The sequence below is a fragment of the Trachypithecus francoisi genome, unplaced genomic scaffold (assembly GCF_009764315.1).
Source record: "Trachypithecus francoisi isolate TF-2019V2 unplaced genomic scaffold, Tfra_2.0 Contig01461, whole genome shotgun sequence".
NCBI lineage: Eukaryota > Metazoa > Chordata > Mammalia > Primates > Cercopithecidae > Trachypithecus > Trachypithecus francoisi.
The window spans coordinates 7956481-7980506 of NW_022681433.1; the positions used below are offsets into that span (position 1 = coordinate 7956481).

At 37.3% G+C, this 24026-nt stretch overlaps 1 protein-coding gene across 8 annotated transcripts in view; it reads right to left on the reverse strand.

Annotated features, from left to right (window-relative positions):
• Positions 1–24026, reverse strand: part of NBEA (neurobeachin) — a 786519-nt gene that overhangs the window by 275447 nt on the left and 487046 nt on the right. For all 8 annotated transcript variants that reach the window (XM_033235426.1, XM_033235381.1, XM_033235435.1 and 5 more), the window contains one exon: positions 11384–11508. In XM_033235426.1, coding sequence (XP_033091317.1) covers positions 11384–11508 — 125 coding nt within the window. The remainder of the gene's footprint in view (positions 1–11383; positions 11509–24026) is intronic.

Sequence of the window (24026 nt, forward strand, 5' to 3'; positions counted from 1 at the left end):
CTTCAGAATGCACAACTAACCCTATTTGTAGATGACAGCTTCTTTATCAACCCTCAAGCAAACAGATAGGCAGAATATACAGTAGTTACCTCCTCTACAGTCTTAGAGGCAGAACCCCTACCACAAGGGACCACATCACAGCAGGCAGAACTCACTGCACTAACCAAGGCACTCCTCTTATCAAAAGGAAAAACAGTAAACATATACACAGACTCTAAATATGGTTTCCTAATTGCACACACCCATTCAGTCATCTGGAAAGAGAGGGTTTTTAACCACCCGCGGTACCTTTATTATTAACAAAAACCAAATACTCAAACTACTAGATGCACTGTTGGCACCTTCCAAGGTAGCCATTATACATTGTAAAGGTCACCAAACTTCATCTAACCCGGTAGCAGTTGGCAACAATTTTGTTGACGCCACTGCTAAGTTAGCCGCCGGATTTTCCACCCCTAAGCCTCCTTCTGTCTGTTTTCTCTTCCCCCAGTCTTTTCAGGGTGGATAGAGGCCTATCCCACCACAGGAGAAACCGCTAACATTGTTGCCTCTATACTCACTGAACATATTATCCCTAGGCTTGGCCTCCCGGTCACTCTTCAATCCGACAACGGTCCAGCATTCATCTTCAAGGTAGCCCAACAGGTGGCAGCCCTCCTACACATCACCTGGAAACTCCACATCCCTTATAGGCCTCAGTCTTCTGATTTAAGAAATCACTTGCGTCACCTTCAACCAAATGCTTCTTCATCCGTACGTCCAAACACCAACCATAGGCCCCGACCTTGGCGACGCCCCTTAACAGCAGGAAGTAGCCAGATAGACCACGGCGCCCCTTATCACTATTACCAATAAAAGGTTGGACTGTTTGGATGAACGGAGGCAGGATGGCGCACTTCCGGGTTTTTCATCATCATCAACTTTTCCCGTGTGCGCGAAAATGCAGCTGACGCCCGGGAAGGTGCAGATTAATCAGGCATGCGCCAGGTGATGTCAATCCGAAGAGACCAAGATTTACCTGGTGGCACCTGCGGAGCGCTCCCCCTCCCCCGACACGCCCGTGCCCCGCCTATTGCCCTTCCACTCCTAGAAAAGCCGCTCCCCGCAGATGCGCCACGGGCCGCTTTCTCAGCCCCCACTCTTGTCGGGACTGTATTAGAAACTCCGCCCCCTAGCTCCGGTCCCTGAAGCTAGATGACCAAAGAATAAATTTGCAGTTTTGCTTTTAGCCTTGCCTACTCGCTGGTTCTTTTGTGCTCTCTCTGGTGGTCTTAGAAAAACAAATCATTAATCTCCACCTATACAACTCCAAAACATTAAATCATTTTGGATGTTAGTCTATACACTGCTAGACTTCAAAATACTTAAACACATTTAAATGTTTAATGGCAGGCAGAATATCCAGATGTCAGGTTATTTTTTTTTTAATATGCTTTATGTTCGAGGGTACATGTGCACAACATGTAGGCTTGTTACATATGTATACATGTGCCACGTTGGTGTGCTACACCCATTAACTCATCATTTACATTAGGTATATCTCCTAATGCTATCCCTGACCTCTCCCCCTACCCCACAACAGGCCCCGGTGTGTGAAGTTCCCCTTCCTGTGTCCAAGTGTTCCCATTGTTCAATTCCCACCTATGAGTGAGAACATGCAGTCTTTAGTTTTCTGTTGTTGCGATAGTTTGCTGACAATGATGGTTTCCAGCTGCATCTGTGTCCCTACAAAGAACATGAACTCATCCTTTTTTATCACTGCATAGTATTCCATGGTGTATATGTGCCACAGTTTCTTAATCCATTCTGTCACTGATGGACATTTGGGTTGGTTCCAAGTCTTTGCTATTGTGAACAGTGCCACAATAAACATACGTGTGCATGTGTCTTTATAGCAGCATGATTTATAATCCTTTGGGTATATACCCAGTAATGGGATGGCTGGGTCAAATGGCATTCGTAGTTCTAGATCCTTGAGGAATCGCCACACTGTCTTCCACAATGGTTGAACTAGTTTACAGTCCCACCAACAGTGTAAAAGTGTTCCCATTTTTCTACAGCCTCTCCAGCACCTGTTGTTTCCTGACTTTTTAATGATCATCATTCTAACTGGTGTGAGATGGTATCTCATTGTGGTTTTGATTTGCATTTCTCTGATGGCTAGTGATGATGAGCATTTTTTCATGAGTCTGTTGGCTGCATAAATGTCTTCTTTTGAGAAGTGTCTGTTCAAATCCTTTGCCCACTTTTTGATGGGGTTGTTTGTTTTTTTCTTGTAAATTTGAGTTCTTTGTAGGTTCTAGATATTAGCCCTTTGTCAGATGAGTAGATTGCAAAAATTTTCTCCCATCCTGTAGGTTGCCTGTTCACTCTGGAGGTAGTTTCTTTTGCTGAGCAGAAGCTCTTTAGTTTAATTAGATCCCATTTGTCAATTTTGGCTTTTGCTGCCATTGCTTTTGGTATTTTAGACATGAAGAAGTCCTTGCCCATGCCTATGTCCTGAATGGTAATACCTAGGTTTTCTTCTAGGGTTTTTGTGGTTTTAGGTCTAAAATTTAAGTCTCTAATCCATCTTGAATTAATTTTTGTATAAGGTGTAAGGAAGGGATCCAGTTTCAGCTTTCTACTTATGGCTAGCCAGTTTTCTCAGCACCGTTTATTAAATAGGGAATCCTTTCCCCATTTCTTGTTTTTGTCAGGTTTATCAAAGATCAGATGGTTGTAGATGTGTGATATTATTTCTGAGGGCTCTGTTCTGTTCCACTGGTCTACATCTCTGTTTTGGTACCAGTACCATGCTGTTTTGGTTACTGTAGACTTGTAGTATAGTTTGAAGTCAGGTAGCGTGATGCCTCCAGCTTTGTTCTTTTGACTTAGGATAGTCTTGATAATGTGGGTTCTTTTTTGGTTCCATATGAACTTTAAAGTAGTTTTTTCCAATTCTGTGAAGAAAGTCATTGGTAGCTTAATTGGGATGGCACTGAATCTATAAATTACCTTGGGCAGTATGACCATTTTCATGATACTGATTCCTCCTATCCATGAGCATGGAATGTTCTTCCATTTGTTTGTGTCCTCTTATTTCGTTGAGCAGTGGTTTGTAGTTCTCCTTGAAGAGGTCCTTCACATAGGTTGTAAGTTGGATTCCTAGGTATTTTATTGTCTTTGAAGCAATTGCGAATGGGAGTTCATTCATGATTTGACTCTCTGTTTGTCTGTTATTGGTATATAAGAATGCTTACGATTTTTGCACATTGATTTTGTATCCCAAGACTTTGCTGAAGTTGCTTATCAGCTTAAGGGGATTTTGGGCTGAGACGATGGGGTTTTCTAAATATACAATCATGTCATCTGCAAACAGGGATAATTTGACTTCCTCTTTTCCTAACTGAATACCCTTTATTTCTTTCTCTTGCCTGATTGCCCTACCCAGAGCATCCAACACTATGTTGAATAGGAGTGGTGAGAGAGGGCATCCCTGTCTTGTGCCAGTTTTCATAGGGAATGCTTCCAGTTTTTGCCCATTCAGTATGATAGTGGCTGTGGGTTTGTCATAAACAGCTCTTATTATTTTGACATATGTCCCATCAATAACGAATTAATTGAGAATTTTTAGCATGAAGGGTTGTTGAATTTTGTCAAAGGCCTTTTCTGCATCTATTGAGATAATCATGTGGTTTTTGTCTTTGATTCTGTTTATATGCTGGATTACGTTTATTGATTTGTGTATGTTGAACCAGCCTTGCATCCCAGGGATGAAGCCCACTTGATCATGGTGGATAAGCTTTCTGATGTGCTGCTGGATTCGGTTTGCCAGTATTTTATTGAGGATTTTTGCATCAACGTTCATCAGGGATATTGGTCTAAATTTCTCTTTTTTTGTTGTGTCTCTGCCAGGCTTTGGTATTAGGAAGATGCTGACCTCATAAAATGAATTAGGGAGGATTCCCTCTTTTTCTATTGATTGGAATAGTTTCAGAAGGAATCGTACCAGCTCCTCCTTGTACCTCTGGTAGAATTCGGCTGTGAATCCATCTGGTCCTGGAGTTTTTTTGGTTGGTAGGCTATAAATTATTGCCTCAATTCCAGAGCCTGTTATTGGTCTATTGAGGGACTCAACTTCTTCCTGGTTTAGTCTTGGGAGGGTGTATGTGCCCAGGAAGCTATCGATTTCTTCTGGGTTTTCTAGTTTATTTGCGTAGAGGTGTTTATAGTATTCTCTGATGGTAGTTTGTATTTCTGTGGGGTCGGTGGTGACATCCCCTTTACCTTTTTTATTGTGTCTATTTGATTGTTCTCTCTTTTCTTCTTTACTAGTCTTGCTAGCAGTCTATCAATTTTGTTGATCTTTTAAAAAAAAAAACCAGCTCCTGGATTCATTGATTTTTTGAAGGGATTTTTTGTGTCTCTATCTCCTTCAGTTCTGCTCTGATCTTAGTTATTTCTTGCCTTCTGCTAGTTTTTGAATGTGTTTGCTCTTGCTTCTCTAGTTCTTTTAATTGTGACGTTAGGGTGTCAATTTTAGATCTTTCCTGTTTTCTCTTGTGGGCATTTAGTGCCACAAATTTCCCTCTACACACTGCTTTAAATGTGTCCCAGAGATTCTGGTATGTTGTATCTTTGTTCTCATTGGTTTCAAAGAACATCTTTATTTCTGCCTTCACTTTGTTATGTACCCAGTAGCCATTCAGGAGCAGGTTGTTCAGTTTCCATGTAGTTGAGCGATTTTGATTGAGTTTCTTAGTCCTGAGTTCTAGTTTGATTGCACTCTGGTCTGAAAGACAGTTTGTTATAATTTCTGTTCTTTTACATTTGCTAAGGAGTGCGTTACTTTCAATCATGTGGTCAATTTTGAAATAAGTGCGATGTGGTGTCTGAAGAATGTATATTCTGTTGATTTGGGGTGAAGAGTTCTGTAGATGTCTATTAGGTTCGCTTGGTGCAGAGTTGAGTTCAATTCCTGGATATCCTTGTTAACTTTCTGTCTCATTGATCTGTCTAATGTTGACAGTGGAGTGTTGAAGTCTCCCATTATTATTGTATGGGAGTCTAAGTCTCTTTGTAAGTCTCTAAGGACTTGCTTCATGAATCTGTGTTCTCCTGTGTTGGGTGCATATATATTTAGGATAGTTAGCTCTTCTTGTTGAATTGATCCCTTTACCATTATGTAATGGACTTCTTTGTCTCTTTTGATCTTTGTTGGTTTAAAGTCTGTTTAATTAGAGACTAGGATTGCAACCCCTGCCTTTTTTGTTTTCCATTTGCTTGGTAGATCTTCCTCCATCCCTTTATTTTGAGCCTATGTGTGTCTCTGCATGTGGGATGGTTCTCCTGAACATAGCAAACTGATGGGTCTTGACTCTTTATCTAAGTTGCCAGTCTGCGTCTTGTAATTGGAGCATTTAGCCCATTTACATTTAAGTTTAACATTGTTATGTGAGAACTTGATCCTGTCATTATGATGCTAGCTGGTTATTTTGCTCATTAGTTGTTGCAGTTTCTTCCCAGCATTGATGGTCTTTTCATTTTGGCGTGTTTTTGCAGTGGCTGGTACCGGGTGTTCCTTTCCATGTTTAGTGCTTCCTTCAGGATCTCTTGTAGTGCAGGCCTGGTGGTGACAAATCTCTAAGCATTTGCTGGTTTGTAAAGGATTTTATTTCTCCTTCACTGATGAAATTTAGTTTGGCTGGATATGAAATTCTGGGTTTAAAATTCTTTTCTTTAAGAATGTTGAATATTGGCCCCCACTCTCCTCTGGCTTGTAGAGTTTCTGCCGAGAGATCTGCTGTTAGTCTGATTGGCTTCCCTTTGTGGGTAACCCAACCTTTCTCTCTGGCTGCCCTTAACATTTTTTCCTTCATTCCAACTTTGGTGAATCTGACAATTATGTGTCTTGGAGTTGCTCTTCTCGAGGAGCATCTTTGTGGCGTTCTCCATATTTCCTGAATTTGAATGTTGGCCTGCCTTGCTATGTTGGGGAAGTTCTCCTGCATAATATCATGCAGAGTGTTTTCCAACTTGGTTCCATTCTCCCTGTCATTTTCGGGTACACCAATCAGATGTAGATTTGGTCTTTTCACATAGTCTCATATTTCTTGGAGGCTTTGTTCATTTCTTTTTACTCTTTTTTCTCTAAACTTCTCTTCTCACTTCATTTCATTCATTTGATCTTCAATCACTGATACCCTTTCTTCCAGTTGATTGAGTCAGTTACCGAAGTTTGTGCATTTGTCACATAGTTCTCGTGTCATGGTTTTCATCTCTATCAGGTCGTTTAAGGACTTCTCTACATTGGTTATTCCAGTTAGCCATTTGTCAAATCTTTTTTCAAGGTCTTTTAGTTTCTTTGCGCTGGGTTCGAAGTTCCTCCTTTAGCTTGGAGAAGTTTGATCAGCTGAAGCCTTGTTCTCTCAACTCATCAAAGTCATTCTCCATCCAGCTTTGTTCCATTGCTGGTGAGGGGCTGTGTTCCTTTGGAGGGGGAGAGGTGCTCTGATTTTTAGAATTTTCAGCTTTTCTGCACTGCTTTTTCCCCATCTTTGTGATTTTATATACCTTTGGTGTTTGATGGTGGTGACGTACAGATGGGGTTTTGGTGTGGATGTCCTTTCTGTTTGTTAGTTTTCATAGTAACATTCAAGACCCTCAGCTGCAGGTTTGTTGGAGTTTGCTTGAGGTCCACTCCAGGCCCTGTTTGCCTGGGTATCAGCAGCACAGGCTGCAGAAGAGTGAATATTGCTGAACAGCAAACGTTGCTGTCTGATCGTTCCTCTGGAACCTTCGTCTCAGAGGTGTACCCGGCCCTGTGAGGTGTGGGGTGTCAGACTGCCCCTAGTGGGGGATATTTCCCAGTTAGGCTACTCGGGGGTCAGGGACCCACTTGAGCAGGCAGTCTGTCCGTTCTCAGATCTCAATCTCCATGCTGGGGGAATCACTACTCTCTTCAAAGCTGTCAGATGGGACATTTACATCTGTAGAGGTTTCTGCTGCTTTTGGTTAGGCTATGCCCTGTCCTCAGAGGTGGGGTCTACAGAGACAGGCAGGCCTCCTTGAGCTGCTGTGGGCTCCACCCAGTTGGAGCTTCCCGGCTGCTTTGTTTACCTACTTAAGCCTCCGCAATGGTGGGCACCTCTCCCTCAGCCTCCCTGCCGCCTTTCAGTTAGATCTCAGACTGCTGCACTAGCAATGAGGGAGGCTCTGTGGGTGTGGGACCCTCTGAGCCAGGCGTGGGATATAATCTTCTCTTGTGCCATTTGCTAAGACCCTTGGTAAAGCACAGTATTAGGGTGGCAGTGACCTGATTTTCCAGGTGTTGTGTGTCAAGGTTTCCCTTGTCTAGGAAAGGGAATTCCCTTCCCCCTTGTGCTTCCCAGGTGAGGTGATGCCTCACCCTGCTTCAGCTCTCGCTCGTTGGGCTGCACCCACTGTCCTGCACCCACTGTCCAACACAGCCCAGTGAGATGAACCCGGTACCTCAGTTGGAAATGCAGAAATCACCCATCTTCTGTGTCGCTCACGCTGGGAGCTGGAGGCTGGAGCTGTTCCTGTTTGGCCATCTTGGCGCCCTAAAGGGAACTATCACTATTTTTTTTAACTTTTACATGGATGTCCTGGAAATTTGTATATACAAAATCTTTATATAAAATACATGAAATCTGTTTTCTTTCTTTTTTTTTGAGTCTTTTTTTTTTTTTGAAACTAAGCTTTCCACTCTTCCCACAATATGATATTGTTTTTCAGATTTTCCAAATAAAACTGCGGTGAATATTTTAAAATAGCTTTTTTCCCTCTCTTTTGAGTCATTTTGTTGGGTCATGTCCCCAGATGGGGAATTGTTGGGTCAAACATTTTCAGCCTTTTTGAGGCTCTTGATGTGCATTGGCAAAATGTTTTGCAAAGGACTTGTTTCCAGCAATACTCATTTACATTGTTTCAGCAACATACATGAGATTCTTTTTATTTTTACTGCAAACCTACTAATACCGAATATTACAAGAAAAAGGTTTCTGGGCTCATTTACAACGGATAAATGATTTCTTCTGTACTTTTTAAAAAATTGCTTTCACTTTTAATTCAACTTGCAGGGATAAAATTTTTTAAAAATCTGAAATAATTTCAAACTAATAGAAACATTTCAAATATAGTACAAAACCCCTATTTTTATCCTTATCCAGGTTTTCCCAATATTAACAAAATCTACTCCCCCCACCCCACTCCTGTACATACCCATTATCACTAATCTTTTGAAAACCTTTTGAGAAGTTGCAGGTATGGTGTCCTATTACCCCTAACTACTCCGTTGTATTTCTCAGAACAAGAACATTCCTGTGTAAGCACCATCAACCCTCCAACTCTGGAATTTAGCATTGATAACAATACTGCCATCCAGATCATGGACCCCAGTCAAATTTTACCAACTGCAATCATCTAGAAAAATGTGCTAGAAGGCTGGGCACGGTGGCTCATGCGTATAATTCCAGTACTTTGGGAGGCCAAGGTGGGTGGATTGCCTGAGGTCAGGAGTTCAAGACCAGCCTGGCAAACACAGTGAAACCCCATCACTACTGAAAATACAAAAGAGTTAGCCAGGCATGGTGGCAGGTGCTTGTAATCCCAGCAGGAGAATGGCTTGAACCCAGGAGGCAAAGGTTGAAGTGAGCTGAGATCGTGCCATTGCACTCCAGCCTGGGCAACAAGAGTGAAATTCTGTCACAAACAAACAATCAACAACAACAACAACAAAAAGTGCTGTAATAATCTATCTTGTCTTTTTTGGTCTTCTCCAATTTGGAATATTTTCTCAGTCTTTCCTTATCTTTTGGTCCTTGGCAGTACAAAATCTGTTTTGAATTAAGTTTTTCAACATTTACTGGATTAAGTGCTTTGTAATAATTATTGACATGTACTTTCTATTTCTTCTGAAGAGATATTTTTGATATAGGTTAGAGTGCACATTAGAGGCAGGAAGAAGGCACAATACTAAATTTCTCTCATCAATTTGTGATTCTTCCCTCTACTTCTATATATAGACCACTCCAGAGAGAGCTTCCCACTCACCTTCTCTACATCCTCTGTATTTACTCCCAACTCTCCACTCAGTTCTAAAGTCCATAGTCTTGTGAACTGTGATGAAGGTTACAGGAGAATCGTTTTTGGAGATAAAATTGCTTTATTTCTCTTTAGTCTTCCACTCCCCGACCTTAGAATGACCATGGAGTAACTCCAATAGGACCATGTACATTCCCTGAATATTGTATAGTATAGATGTGTCATCTTTGTTCTTAATAGGTCTAATAAAAACATACTCCTCTTTTCTTTTATAAAATAACACAACTCAAGAGGGATAGATAATAGGTTCTGAAAGTTGCTGATGATCCAGATGGAAAATTCATAAATATTGTATTTTAAAATATAGTACATATAAAGAATATTTGATATCACTTACACCTCTATCTATTTCAAAATTAGGGTATTATTTTTTACTTTAGGTTCATTAACAATAGTTACTATTTTATTAAAATATGACTATCAGTTTGAAAAAGATTTTATTTAAAGATTTTAAATTTTGTTTCTTACAGGCTTTGACACTGGTTTATTAGGAATTATTTTACAAATTAAACACACAAAGTATTCACTTTTAAGAAGAAATACAAACATTTTTCTTAAAAAAGCCTTTCTTAAAAGTAATCTGTAGACTGTGGAATGTAGTATAATATGAATTCTATACAATTAAAGCTTTGGCAACTCAGTACCACCAACGATATCACTGTAGCATAAACTCTGTTACAAATTGTCTTTATATATTTCTACTTTCAAATGAGATAAATTCAGGATTAATTGGTAAAAAAGTCTAAATTATTGGTTAAATTAAATGAAGTTTTAATAATTTTAAGCTCATATTATAAAACATGCTACTACTATGTAGGCAGATATTTCTAAGATTCTCTCCTACAGGATCATAATGATAACTTATTTTAAGTTAGTATCAAATCCTTAGAGGGCTATTATCCTTAGGTGCTATTTTTAGTTATTCAAAGAAGACAAAGTATAATTTTCTTCCAGCATATTTTTTCTATAGTTACTTTTACTGTATAAAGTTACTGTGTAACTTTTATCTTAGGTGTAACAGTTTCATACGAAATCCTTATCTATTTCTTAATGATATTTTGAGGCTTATTACGTTATAGCAATTCATAGCTTACTGGGACAAGAAATTTTAAAAGCTTTGCACATTTTGTCTTTTTATCGTTTCCCTGTTCAATTCATTAAGAACATGAATAGTATTACATGATATAAACTATGATTTGATATAATGCCATTTATCAACTATAGTAAATTTTTAAAACAGATGGCTCACTTAGTACTCCCAAATAAATGAAAATTAATATAATAAAATACGAGTAATTGAAGAACAAAAGTGGATAACAAGTACACGGACAGTGTTCATTACTGGTATTTCCTTAGTGAATGTGGTTTATAAAATTCTGATACGCCCCATCAAACTTAAACTTGTTAGAGCACTGAAAAATGGGCAAGTAGACCAAATGTTCCTAAGTATACTTCTTAGCAGAAAACAATCTAAAATAGCAGCATTTTTATTAAACTACAAAAATATTTTGATATTTATGATTTACTGTACAATTTATAAAGAACAATTTAGGGTACAGTTCCATTGTAGTGTGATAATTAATGATACTGTAAGTAGGAGACCATCTTTTTCAGACTTGTAGTCCATTGGAGAACTGGAAATTTAAATTGGCAGCTTATAACAAGATTTTAAATTACATTTTATTAAACTGAAAGTAATAGGTGGGATGAAAACAAAGTATCATATAAAGAGGTTATTAATAAAACATTTTTCAGTTATATATACAATATGTATATGAATACATAAACATATACTCACTGTATACATATGTATATATATTATATGAGTATATGTATATTAATGCAGTATATATAAGTATGTACACAGAAACAAATTTATACATAAAATATATAGGTCTGAGTACAGGATCAGGGTCATTTTTTTATTTACTATGAGTCTTGGTCATCAAAGTTTGAAAGACACCAAAAAAGAAATTAATTTTATGCTTGTTTTAGGATATATGAAAGAGATGTTAGTTAATAACTAACCATGTGAAGTCCATTTATCTCTTAAAAAGAAGTTGAAGGCTATAAACATATATCTAATCTGAGAAATAATGGGCTGATTAACAGTAACCTAAATGATGCTGAAGGATAAAGCAGAACAAAATATTTCTGACTCATGACATGGAGAACATTAAATACTAGCGGAAAAAAAAAAAAAAAAGGAATTCTCAAACACAAGGAGTCACCTCACATCCAGAAGTATTTTTGTGGAAGAAGCATTGGTACTAACCATATTCTATTGCAGCTTTGAGCAATGCCTCAGCATGAGTGGAGCCAAATGCATTGCGAACAAATCGTCTCCTTCGACGAAGATCATCTTCCCAGTAATCCAAACGCCAGAAATCATGCAATTGGCTAAGAGTAGAGGGGAAAAAAGTAATCCCTGTTAATAACAATGCATAACTGGAAATACATTTTTCTATAAAATTGAAGTTATTTTGTTGGTCTCATTGCAAAATTAAGATAATGTGTGTGTGTGTGTATATATATAAATATATATACACATACACAAATACAAGTGTGAAATATACATATATATATTCCCTCTACAACTGAAAAAGACTTAAAATAATAACATTCTCATATTTCAGGCATTATACCACTCAGCTCTGCTTTTTATTTTTTAAAATTTTCTTATTTCTACTAAAAGCATTAATCATGTGGAGTTTAGTAACAAATGCAACATCAAATTACAAGTATTAATGGTACAGTTTGGTTTCTTTTACACAGTTTTTAACAAGGGTTATAAATCACGGAATGCACCTCACTACAAATAGTTTACAATTTAATGACCATGGTTTCTTAGTAGGCTGAATTAAGAAGTATAAAATATTGCCCACTTGAATTTGGTGGAAAAATGATTAAAATAATGTACTGAAATATTCATTGAAATAATTCCCCACTGCCCACAGCAACCTGAGAAAAATGCAATTTTATCCATTATTAATAATAATGAATTAGAGCTGCAAAAATTTTCAGTATGTGGTAATTGTCTTGGTAAATTATTATTCTAATGCTAATAGAGTTCTTGGATGATTTTACAGCTTTCAACTAATATAAACCATTAATAGCCACGGCCAACACTGGCCATCACTGTCTTTTATACTCCAAACCAATACTAAAAATCCAAGAGATATTTCAGAAATGATGTAAATAGGCCCATTATATAGCCAATGAAACATTTTTTGATAATGATATAATTTTTGTTTTTAATTTAATTTCAGTAAACATTAGTAATAAATGCCACTGTTTAAGAAGTCAATTTTTATAATATTCTAATTTTCCAGAGCAGCAGAATTCATAAAAACATATAAAATACTTTCCTAGAAGATTTCACTTCATTAATTATTTTGATATTTTACTGTAGAAGAACACTTTAAGTCTGATTAAGGCAGGATCTATGTATGTTTTGCTCATCATTATATTTCTAGCACAATGTCTGGTGGCACACAGCATGTTTTTACTAAATATTCATTGAATTAATGAAAACATTTTTTTAATTTCAAAAAAAACTATGGATTTTTTCAATGTCTGGCCATTGAGAAAAATAATTTCATTTTGAAAAGCATTTTAGATTTTATGGCTATATAATTTTGTTATCTATAATTTCATTATAAAAACCTGATAGTATAAAGGGCATATAAAAAGAACTAAAATTGTAAGTCTTTGAAGTATACTTTAATGCACTTATTTTTCCTGTACATCATAATTATAACTTAATTCTTCTGTTAAATAATGATTACTTGATGAATAATAGTAATAAATAGTATATCTCTCTAATTTAAAATAGGATGATTTCTATCCTTACAAATACAAACTAATCCCAGTAATTTAAGGAAGACCATGCTAAAATCAGGCTATACTGATTTTCAGTAAGATTATGTTAAAATTAAGTAACTGAATTCACTAAAAGTGGTCAGAGATCTAATATTATCTAAAATTTCTAACCCTAGACATACTTTTCCCTATTTTTCTGTAAGGGCAGCTGAACAGTTCTGGAAAGGATATATAAAACAAACATAAGAAGACTCTGAAGACCTGAACCATACAAATTCTAGAAGATAACACTGGAAAACTCTTCTAGACATTGGCTTAGGCAAAGACTTCGTGACCAAGAACCCAGAAGCAAATGTAACAAAAAAAAGGATAAATAGATGGGACTTAATTAAACTACAAAGCTTCCTTTTGCACAGTAAAAGAAATAATCAGTGGAGTAAAGACAGTGGGAGAAAATTTTCATAATCTATACATTGGGCAAGGGGAATCCAAACAAATCAGCAAGAACAAAACAATCCCATTGAAAAGTGGGCTAAGGACATGAATAGGCAATTCTCAAAATAAGATATACAAATGGCCAACAAACCTATGAAAGAATGCTCAATATCATTAATTATCAGGGAAATGCAAATCAAAACCACAATGCAACACCACTTCGCTCCTCCAAGAATGAACATAATCAAAAAAATAAAAATAAATAGATGTTGGTGTGGATGTGGTGAGAATGTAAACATTTTACACTGTTGGTAGGAATGTAAACTGGTATAACCACAATGAAAAACAGTGTGGAGATTCCTTTAAGAACGAAAAGTAGATCTACCATCTGATCCAGCAATCCCACTCCTGGGTATCTACTCAGAGGAAAAGAAGTCATTATACAAAAAAGATACTTGCACACAAATGTTTATAGCAACACAATTTGAAATTGCAAAAATACGAAACCAGCCCAAATACCCATCAGTCAATGAGTGGATAAATAAAATGTTTTTTATATATATGTACGTATATATATATATATATAACATTATATATGTGTATGTGTATATATATACATATATACATATATATGTACACACACACACATACTTTGGGGACTCGGGAAAGGGTGGGAGGTGGCTGAGAAATAAAACACTACACATTGGGTATAGGGTATACTGCTCAGGTGATGGGTGCACCAAAATCTCAGAAATCACCACTTATAGAACTTATTCACATAACCAAATACCGCCTGTTCCCCAGAAACCTATTAAAATAAATTTTAAAAAAGAGAAGACTCTGAAAGGTGAGAGAAGGTAGACTGACTAAGGACCTCAGGACCTAAGGAACAACATATTGATGAGTTCTTTTTGCTTCATATATCCCACACTTGGAGGCAAAGAGGCCAACAGCCCAGATAGACAAATGAGTGCAGACAAAAAAAAAAAAAAAAAAAAAAAAGCCCCAGCAAAAGCCTGCTCCCTCTAGTCAAAGGATGAGAAAACAGCAGATTAGCAAGATGGAAAACTTTTAGACAACTGCTATACTTCAGCCAAACATCACAGAAAAATTGCATCCCCACCTGACCTACACCAGCAAAGGGTGGCTGTGAAGCCCAGACATGTACACTCATGAAGGTATAATGAGATACCCAACACCCTTGCTGGGTGTTATCAGAGACCACCAAGTAGGCAGCCAGGACTTCATCTCTGCTGGCTGGTAACAAGGTGCCCCACACACATGGAGTCAGTGGAGACCATGTGGAGAGGATGGATTTCCACCTCCCAATGGACAGTAATGGGGCATCCCTCCCCCTCCCCACTGGGGTAGTGTCAGAGGAAGCCTACTGCAGAGTCAGGACTTCCACTGCTGACAAACAACAATGAGGCCAGCCCACCATTGGACATCACATGGTGACCGGGAACTCCCACCCCCATCCAGTAGTGTAAGAAGAGCCCCTGACTCACTGGGTTTCAATGGATGCCAAGTGAAGAACTAAGATTCCTACTACCATGTAGCAGATATAAGACAGTGTCCCCTCTTCCAGATGAAGCATGTTATAGAAAGCCTAAATAGAAGGTTTAAATAAAATAAATTATCTCAGAAAAAAATAAGAAAAGGTCTAGGTTTCAATCTAAAATCACTTGTCATACCAAGAACCTAGAAAATCTCCAAGGGTATGTTAAAAGATCACCCCAAAATGCCAACATTGAAATGGCGAAGAATTTAAAGCAGCCATGATTGACAATATGCTTCAATATGCAATTATGAAAATATTTGAAATGAATGAAAAAAATACCCTTAGCAAAGAAATAGAAACTCTCAGAAAAGAAACAGAAGATGTAAAGAAGAACCAAACGGACGTTTTTGAACTGACATTACATAATAACCAAAATAAAAACTCAGTAGATGTGCTCAACAGCAGAATGCAAGGGACAGAGGGAGGAATCACTTAATTGGAAGACAGGATAATAGAAATTATGCAATCCGAATAACAGAAGGAAACAGATGAAAAAGTGAACAGAGCCTTAGGGATCTGTGGAGCACAACATTTAGCATTTGTGTCACTGGAATCCTAGAAGGAGAGGAGAAAGTATGCAGAGCCGAAACAATGTCTGAAAAAATAATGGCAGAAAACTTTCTAAATTTGGCAAAAACATAAATGTACAGATTTAAGTAGCTGACTAAACTCCAAACTAAATCCAAGGAAGTCCATGCTGAGACACATCATAATTAAATTTTTGAAAACTGAGGGCAAAGAAAGTCTAAAGAGCAGCCAGAGAAAAATGGCATCTCATTTACAGAAGTAAAACAATTAGAATGACAACATATTTTACATCAGAAACAATGAAAACCAGAGGAAGTGACAAAATACTTTTTAGGTGCTAAAAGAAAAGAACTATCAACCTCAAATCCTATAGCCAATGAAGACACCTCCAGGAATAACAAGTGAATATATCTTTCGATGAAGTAAAACCAGAATATTTATTGCCATCAGATCTAGTCTAAAGGAAAGGCTTCAGGCAGTTCTGTAAACATGAGGGAAGTAATAGAAGAAACACTGAAACATTAGGGAGGAAGAAAGAACACAAGAAGCAAAATATGACTATCTATAATAGGCTTTCCTTTTCCTCTTGAGTTTTCTAAATTATGTTTTACTGTTGAAACACAAACCGTAACACTGATGTGGTTCTAAGTGCATTTACTGGTAATATTTAAGATAAATATATTATAAATGGGGGGAGGCAAAGGGATGTGAAGGGACATAAAGTGTCTATATTTCACATGGACTGATAGAATGATAGCACCAGTAGACTGATAAGGCTATGCATAAAAAATGTAATACTTAGAGCAAACACTAAAAAAGTTACACAAAGGGATATACTAAGAAATGTAAATAAATCAAAACAGAATTCTAAAAAATGACCAAGTCACCCACAGGAAGGCAGAAAAAAAAAAATCTTGATTTAAAAAAGAATTCTCAAGGGAAAACAAAAAGAACACAGAACTGAATGAAAATCACAATAAAACATATCAACACTTGTTGGATACAACCAAAGTAGGACTGAGAGGGTAATCTATAGTATTAAATGCATATATTAGAAAAGAAGAAACATTTAAAATCAGTAGTCTTAATTCTCACCTTTAGAACACATAAAAGGCAAGTAGAAGAAAGGAAACAATAAAAGAAGCAGAAATCAATGAAAATCAGTGAAACTGAAAACAAAAACAACAGAGAAAAATTAACAAAACAAAGAGCTGTTTCTTTGAAACAAATCAGTAACACTGACACACCTCTAAAAAGACCGACAAAGAAAAAAAGAGCAGACACAAATTACCAATATCAGGAATGAAAAAGAGGATATTATTACTGACTCTGAAGACATCAAAAGAACAAGTGGATACTGTGAAAGACTACACACACATAAATTTGACAACTTAGAAGAAATGGAGGCCGGGCGCGGTGGCTCACGCCTGTAATCCCAGCACTTTGGGAGGCCGAGGCGGGCAGATCACAAGGTCAGGAGATCGAGACCACGGTGAAACCCCATCTCTATTAAAAATACAAAAAATTAGCCGGGCGTGGTGGCGGGCACCTGTAGTCCCAGCTACTGGGGAGGCTGAGGAAGGAGAATGGCGTGAATCCAGGGGATGGAGCTTGCAGTGAGCCGAGATCGCGCCACTGCACTCCAGTCTGGGGGATAGAGCGAGACCCTGTCTCGAAAAAAAAAAAAAAAAAAAAAAAAAGAAATGGACCAAAAAACAAAAATGACTACAACTCACCCAACGTGAAAAAGATAACATGAACATATCTGTAACAATTAAGGAAATTTAAGATGTTTACTCCCCTCTCCCCAAATCTCCAGGCTGAGATAGTTTCACTGAAGAATTTTATTAAACATTTAAAGAAGAATTAACTCCAATTATACATAATCTCTTTCAGAAAACAGAAGAGGAAGACACATTTCTCAATAATTATTATAGCTAATATCACCCTGATACAAAAACCGAAAACAGTACAAAAGAAGAAAACTACAGACCAATATCCATCCTTTATATAGACAAAAAAATCCTTAAGAATCAATGTAGTGCATTACATTAACAGCTGAAGAAGAAAAATCATATGATCACATCAGTCATTATAAAAGGTATTTGACAAAATTTAGCAACGATTCACAATTTTAGAAAAGTTGTTTCAGGAAAACAGGAATAAACGGCAATTTCTTCAACTCGATAAAAGTATCTACAAAAAACTATAACTAACTTTATACATAAGAGTGAAAGACTGAATGTTCTCCACCTAAAACTGGGAATAAGGCAAAGATGTCTGCCGTTACCACTCTTACTCAACAGGGTACTGAAATTTCTAGCCAATGCAGTGAGGCAAAAGAGAGGAAATAAGAGGAACATAAGTAGAAAAAGAGGAAATAAAATTGTCCCTATATGCAGATAACATGACTGTCTACGTAAAAAATCATGCAAAATCTGTCAAACACTCCTAGAACTAATGATTGAGTTAAGCAAGGTCACAAGATGCAAGATAGACACACAAATAATAATTGTTTTTCTATATACTAGCAGTGAATATGTGGACACAAAAAATTACAATCACTAAATGGAAAGATAATTGGCTATACCCTATTACATTGCGGGACCTGACGGAGGAGTCCTATTACTTTTTTAGACTGCACCTCAGGTTATTCTGGGTTTTGGTCCTTCTGATATCTATATACAGAGGTTGTGTGTTTTTTCTTGGCACTTACGTGCTCTTCTTCTCATATTTTTTTGGGAGGTGGGGGTAGATATTAAGCCCAACATTCACATTATTTTAAAAATGTGGCACTCATAATTAACCAATGGATGAGTTTTACAGATTCACAAAACTGAAATGGTCTACAAAATTTTATGGGGATATATACATATATATTTTTGAGGGAGAAGTCTAGAGTTTTATTACATTTTTCTAAAAGTAGTTTCTAATAAAGAAATGTTCAGAAACACTGTTATTAGTTTGAATGTTTGTGTCCAAAATTCCTATGTTGAAATCTTTACCTCCAAGGTGATGGTATGATGTGCTGGGGCTTTGGGGAAAGTAATTAGGTCATGAGAGAGGAGCCCTTGTGAATGGGATTAGTGCCCTTATCAAATAGGCTCAAGGGAGCTTGTTCGCGCCTTCCATGATGTGAGGACACAGGGAGAAGCCACTGTTCTATGAACCAGGAGGTGGGGCCCTCATCAAACACCAAATCTACTGGTATTTTGATCCTGGACTTCTCACTTCTAGAACTGCGAGAAATAAATTTCTGTTGTTCATAAGCCACCTAGTTTATGGACCAGGTTAAGCATCTCTAATCTGAAAATCCAAAATGTTACAAAATCCAAATTTTTTGAGTGCTGACAAGATGCCATAAGTGGAAAATTCCACATGTAAGTACACAAACTGTGTTTCATGTACAAAATTATTAAAAATATTGTATAAAATCTTTAGGCCATGTGTATAAGGTATATATATGAAACACAGACAACTGTGTGTGTGTGTGTGTGTGTGTGTGTGTTTTTAAATGGAGTCTCGTCTCTGTCACCCAGGCTAGAGTGCAATGGCATGATCTCGGCTCACTGCAACCTCCGCCTCCCACGTTCAAGCAATTCTCCTGCCTCAGGCTCCTGAGGAGCTGGGACTACAGGCTCATGCCACCATGCCTGGCTAATTTTTCTATTTTAGTAGAAATGGGGTCAGGTTTAGTAGAAATTGGCCAGGCTGGTCTCAAACTCCTGACTTCAGATGACTCGCCCTCCTCAGCCTCCCAAAGTGCTGGAATTACAGGCATGAGCCACCATGCCTGGCCGACAACTGTTTTTAAACTTGGGTCCCATACTCAAGATATTGCATTATGTATATGCAAATATTCCAAAATCTGAAAAAAATCCTAAATTCAAAACACTCTCTTTCCAAGTGTTTCAGATAAGAAATACTCGGCCTGTATTTTGTTATAGCAGCCTCAATGAACTAAAGCATAGAGTATACAAATAATACTCTCCTTATACCCTCATTTTTCTGATAATATTGTTTACCACCAAGTCATGAATCATGAGAGGTTTTTCTACTGTAGAATAGTATGTTCATAAAAGGCTTATGTTCCAATACCATTATATTTGGCATCTGTGCCAGGTTACCAATCTAGGATATCATCATCTGTTTTCTGTTCAAACTCCTTCTTATCTATTTCTTTCCATCCTTCTATGGTTTTCATTCAAAAATATATTTACTGAGCATCTGTTCTGTGTTAGGCAATATTCTCAGTGCTGAGCATATATTCTTGTGGTAAAACAACATCATGCGTTTCTCTTCCTTTCATTCTTACATATACTTCACTCTGTTTTCCTACTGAAATTTATAAATATACAAGCACATAGTTTTTTCTGTTTATTTAGGGAAACTGCTCCTGCATTACTCCTTTTAGTATTTCAACATAGTAAGTTATTCTTCTGCCATTTTCTTCTGCAGCATATGAGTCACTATAGGAAAAACAATAGAAAATACTTTAATAATAATGTGTTTAAGAGTAACACATAACAATATCAACATTAAGTGTAAATGGGCTAAATGCTCCAATTAAAAGACAAAGACTGGCAAATTGGATAAAGAGTCAAGACCCATCGGTGTGCTGTACTCAGGTGATCCATCTCACGTGCAGAGACACACAGAGGCTCAAAATAAAGGGATGGAGGAAGACCTACCAAGCAAATGGAAAACAAAAGAAAGCAGGGGTTGCAATCCTAGTCTCTGATAAAACAGACTTTAAACCAACGAAGATCAAAAGAGACAAAGAAGGCCATTACATAATGGTAAAGGGATCATTTCAACAAGGAGAGCTAACTATCCTAAATATATATGCGCCCAATACAGGAGATCCAGATTCATAAAGCAAGTCCTTGGAGACCTATAAAGAGACTTAGACTCCCATACAATAATAATGGGAGACTTTAACACCCCACTGTCAACATTAGACAGATCAACGAAACAGAAAGTTAAAAAGGATATCCAGGAAATGAACTCAGCTCTGCACCAAGCGAACCTAACAGACATCTACAGAACTCTCCACCCCAAATCAACAGAATACACATTCTTCTCAGCACCGCATCACACTTATTCCAAAATTGACCACATAGTTGGAAGTAAAGCACTCCCCAGCAAATGTAAAAGAACAGAAATTATAACAAACTGTCTCTCAGACCACAGTGCAATCAAACCTATCTGACAAAGAGCTAATATCCAGAATCTACAAAGAACTTAAACAAATTTACAAGAAAAAATGAAACAACCCCATCAAAAAGTGGGCAGAGGATATGAACAGACAATTCTCAAAAGAAGACATTTAAGCAGTCAACAGACACATGAAAAAATGCTCATTATCACTGGCCATCAGAGAAATGCAAATCAAAATCACAATGAGATACCATCTCACACCAGTTAGAATGGCGATCATTAAAAAGTCAGGAAAAAACAGGTGTTGGAGATGATGTGGAGAAACAGGAATGCTTTTACACTGTTACTGGGACTGTAAACTAGTTCAACCACTGTAGAAGACAGTGTGGAGATTCCTCAAGGATCTAGAACTAGAAACACCATTTGACCCAGCCATCCCATTCCTGGGCATATATCCAAAGGATTATAAATCATGCTGCTATAAAGACACATGCACATGTACGTTTACTGCAGCACTACTCACAATAGCAAAGACTTGGAACCAACCCAAATGTCCCTCAATGATAGACTGAATTAAGAAAATGTGGCATATATACACCATGGAATACTATGCAGTCATAAAAAAGGATGAGTTCATGTACTTTGTAGGGACATGGATGAAGCTGGAAACCACCACAGAGGAAAGAGTGAAATAAAGGAATATTTTACTAAATACACACATAAAATACATGAGAAATTGAAATTCCCTTTGGCTACAAGAGTTAAGTGGTAATCACTGAGGTCAGGACTTCTGTGCATGAATTCTAATCCCACCAAGATTAAACATAAACGTTAAGTACTGAGAGTTACAAATGGTTATCCTCTCCTTGTTCTATACACATTTTAAAATTGTACTTTTCTATCACTTTGAACTTAATCATGTTGATGTGACCTCCTCCAGCTAATAAAATGTGAGCAGAAATGAGACATTTCCAGACAAAAACTTTAAGAGCCAATATACAATTTGCAATATTCCCTTCCTACCATTTCAGTGATCAAGAAAATAGGCCAATATTTACTGAGAGCTTTCTGTGTTCTAGGTACCTTTCTAATCATTACACACATATCTACTCACTACTCAACTAGTTTTCATTAACCCTTTTGAGATAGGTACTATTATTAATTCATTGCACAGATGAAGAAATGGAAGCATAGCGTGGTTAAGTAATGTGCCCAAGATCATACAACTAGTTGGTGGCAGAATGTGTCTTCAGGCAGTCTGACTTCCTTGCTTATGCTGCACTGCTTCTCACTGCAAAGAAAGCAACCAAGAAAATGGACTATCTTAAGGATACTACATTGACAGCACCAGCATAGCTGTTTCCTGCCTCTCTAAAACCAGTACTAATTACTCTGGATAAACAACGATAACTATGAAATATGTAGAGTACTGTATGTGTAATGTCTATGTTCATTCATTAGTCAACAAATATTTATTGTACAAATCTATGAGCCAAGCTTGTAAATTTGTTTAAGTTTCTAAAAGATACTGGATGAGACCTTTGTCAGATGCATAGTTTGCAAAAATTTTCTTCTATTCTGCAAATTGTCTGTTTAGTCTATTGACAGTTTCTTCTGGTGTGCAGAAGCTCTTTAAAAATATCTCATTAGTCAATTTTTGCTTTTGTTGGAATTGCTTTGGTGTCTTCATCATGAAATCTTTGCCCGTGCCTATGTCCTGAATTGTATTGCCTAGCCTATCTTCCAGGGTTTTAATAGTTTTGGGTTTTACATTTAAGTCTTTAATCCATCTTGAGTTTATTTTTGCATATGGTGTAAGGAAGGGGTCCAGTTTCAACCTTCTGCATATGGCTAGCCACTTAGCACCAAATTTATTGAATAGGAAATCCTTTCTCCACTGCTTCCTTTTGTCAGGTTTGTCCAAGATCAAATAGTTGTAGGTATCTGGTCTTATTTCTGGGTTCTGTATTCGGTTCCATTGGTCTACGTGTCTGTTTTTGTATCCACCATACTGTTTTGGTTACTGTAGCCCTGTAGTATATTTTCAAGTTGGGTAGTGTGATGCGTCCAGCTTTATTCTTTTTGCTTATGATTGCATTGTCTATTTGGGCTCTTTTTTGTCCTATATGAATTTTAAAATAGTTTTTTTTCTAGTTCTGTGAAGAATCTCAATGGTAGGGTAATAGGAATAGCATTAAAACTATAAATTGCTTTGGTCAATATGGCCATTTTGATGATATCAGTTCTTTCTATCCATGAGCATGGAATGTTTTTCCAATTATTTGTGTCATCTCTGATTTCTTTGAGCAGTGGTTTGTAGGTCTCCTCATAGAGATCTTTCACCTTCCTAGTTAGCTGTATTCCTAGGTACCTGATTCTTTTTGTGGCAACTGTGAATGGGAGTTCATTCCTGATTTGGCTCTCTGGCTTGACTGTTGATGATGTACAGCAATGCTAGTGATTTTAATGTTATGCAGTAATATTTAAAGGGCGAAGTATATTTATACCAGAAACGTTAAAGTGGACGGATATGTCTTTTTGATAAAGGGCAGAGCAAATCATTCAAGAGGAAATCTTCATTCTGTCCTTAAAATAATCATATCAGAGTTTTATAGCCTTTTTTTTGGAATGATGCAGAAAGGTCTTCTAAGAGTATTCGATGTCATCATATTTGATTCTTTAATCTGGGTTTTATTTTATTTTGCTTTCTTCAGGAAAAGCAGTTTTTTTAAGAACAAAAAATACTTAGGTGTTGCTTTTTGTCTCTTGGTTATCACTTCCTATAAGCCTGATTTTCTGGTATCTGAAGGAATAAAATGGTTTTATAGTCTTTAAGGGATAATTTCAATGTGATAACCACAAATAGAAAAAACTAGGCTGGGTGCAGGGGCTCATGCTTATAATCCCAGCACTTTGGGAGGCTGAGGCAGGTGGACTGCTGGAGGTCAGGAGTTTGAGACCAGTCTGGCCAACATGGTGAAACCCTGTCTCTACTGAAAAAACACAAAAATTAGCCAGGTGTGGTGGTGGGTACCTGTAATCCCAGCCACTTGGGAGGCTGAGGCAGGAGAATTGCTTGAGCCTGGGAGGCAGAGGGTGCAGTGAGCTGAGATTACACCACTGCACTCCAGCCTGGGCAACAGAGTGAGACCCTGTCTCAAAAAAAAAAAAAAAAAAAAAAAAACCCATAAACATCTGGTCAGGTTCTGTATGCAACTGTAAGACATAAAAGCAGGCATTTTAAGTGTGTTGTCCAGGAAACTGAGCTCAACTCTCACAAAATATTTATTCATAATGTTGATAAAATCTGAATTTCAGCTAAAGGAGGAGGAACAAAATTAACAATTGAGTGTCCAGACAGAGCAGTAGAGTTGTGGTTCTTGAGCTTTCCTTAATCTATGACTAAAGAGGA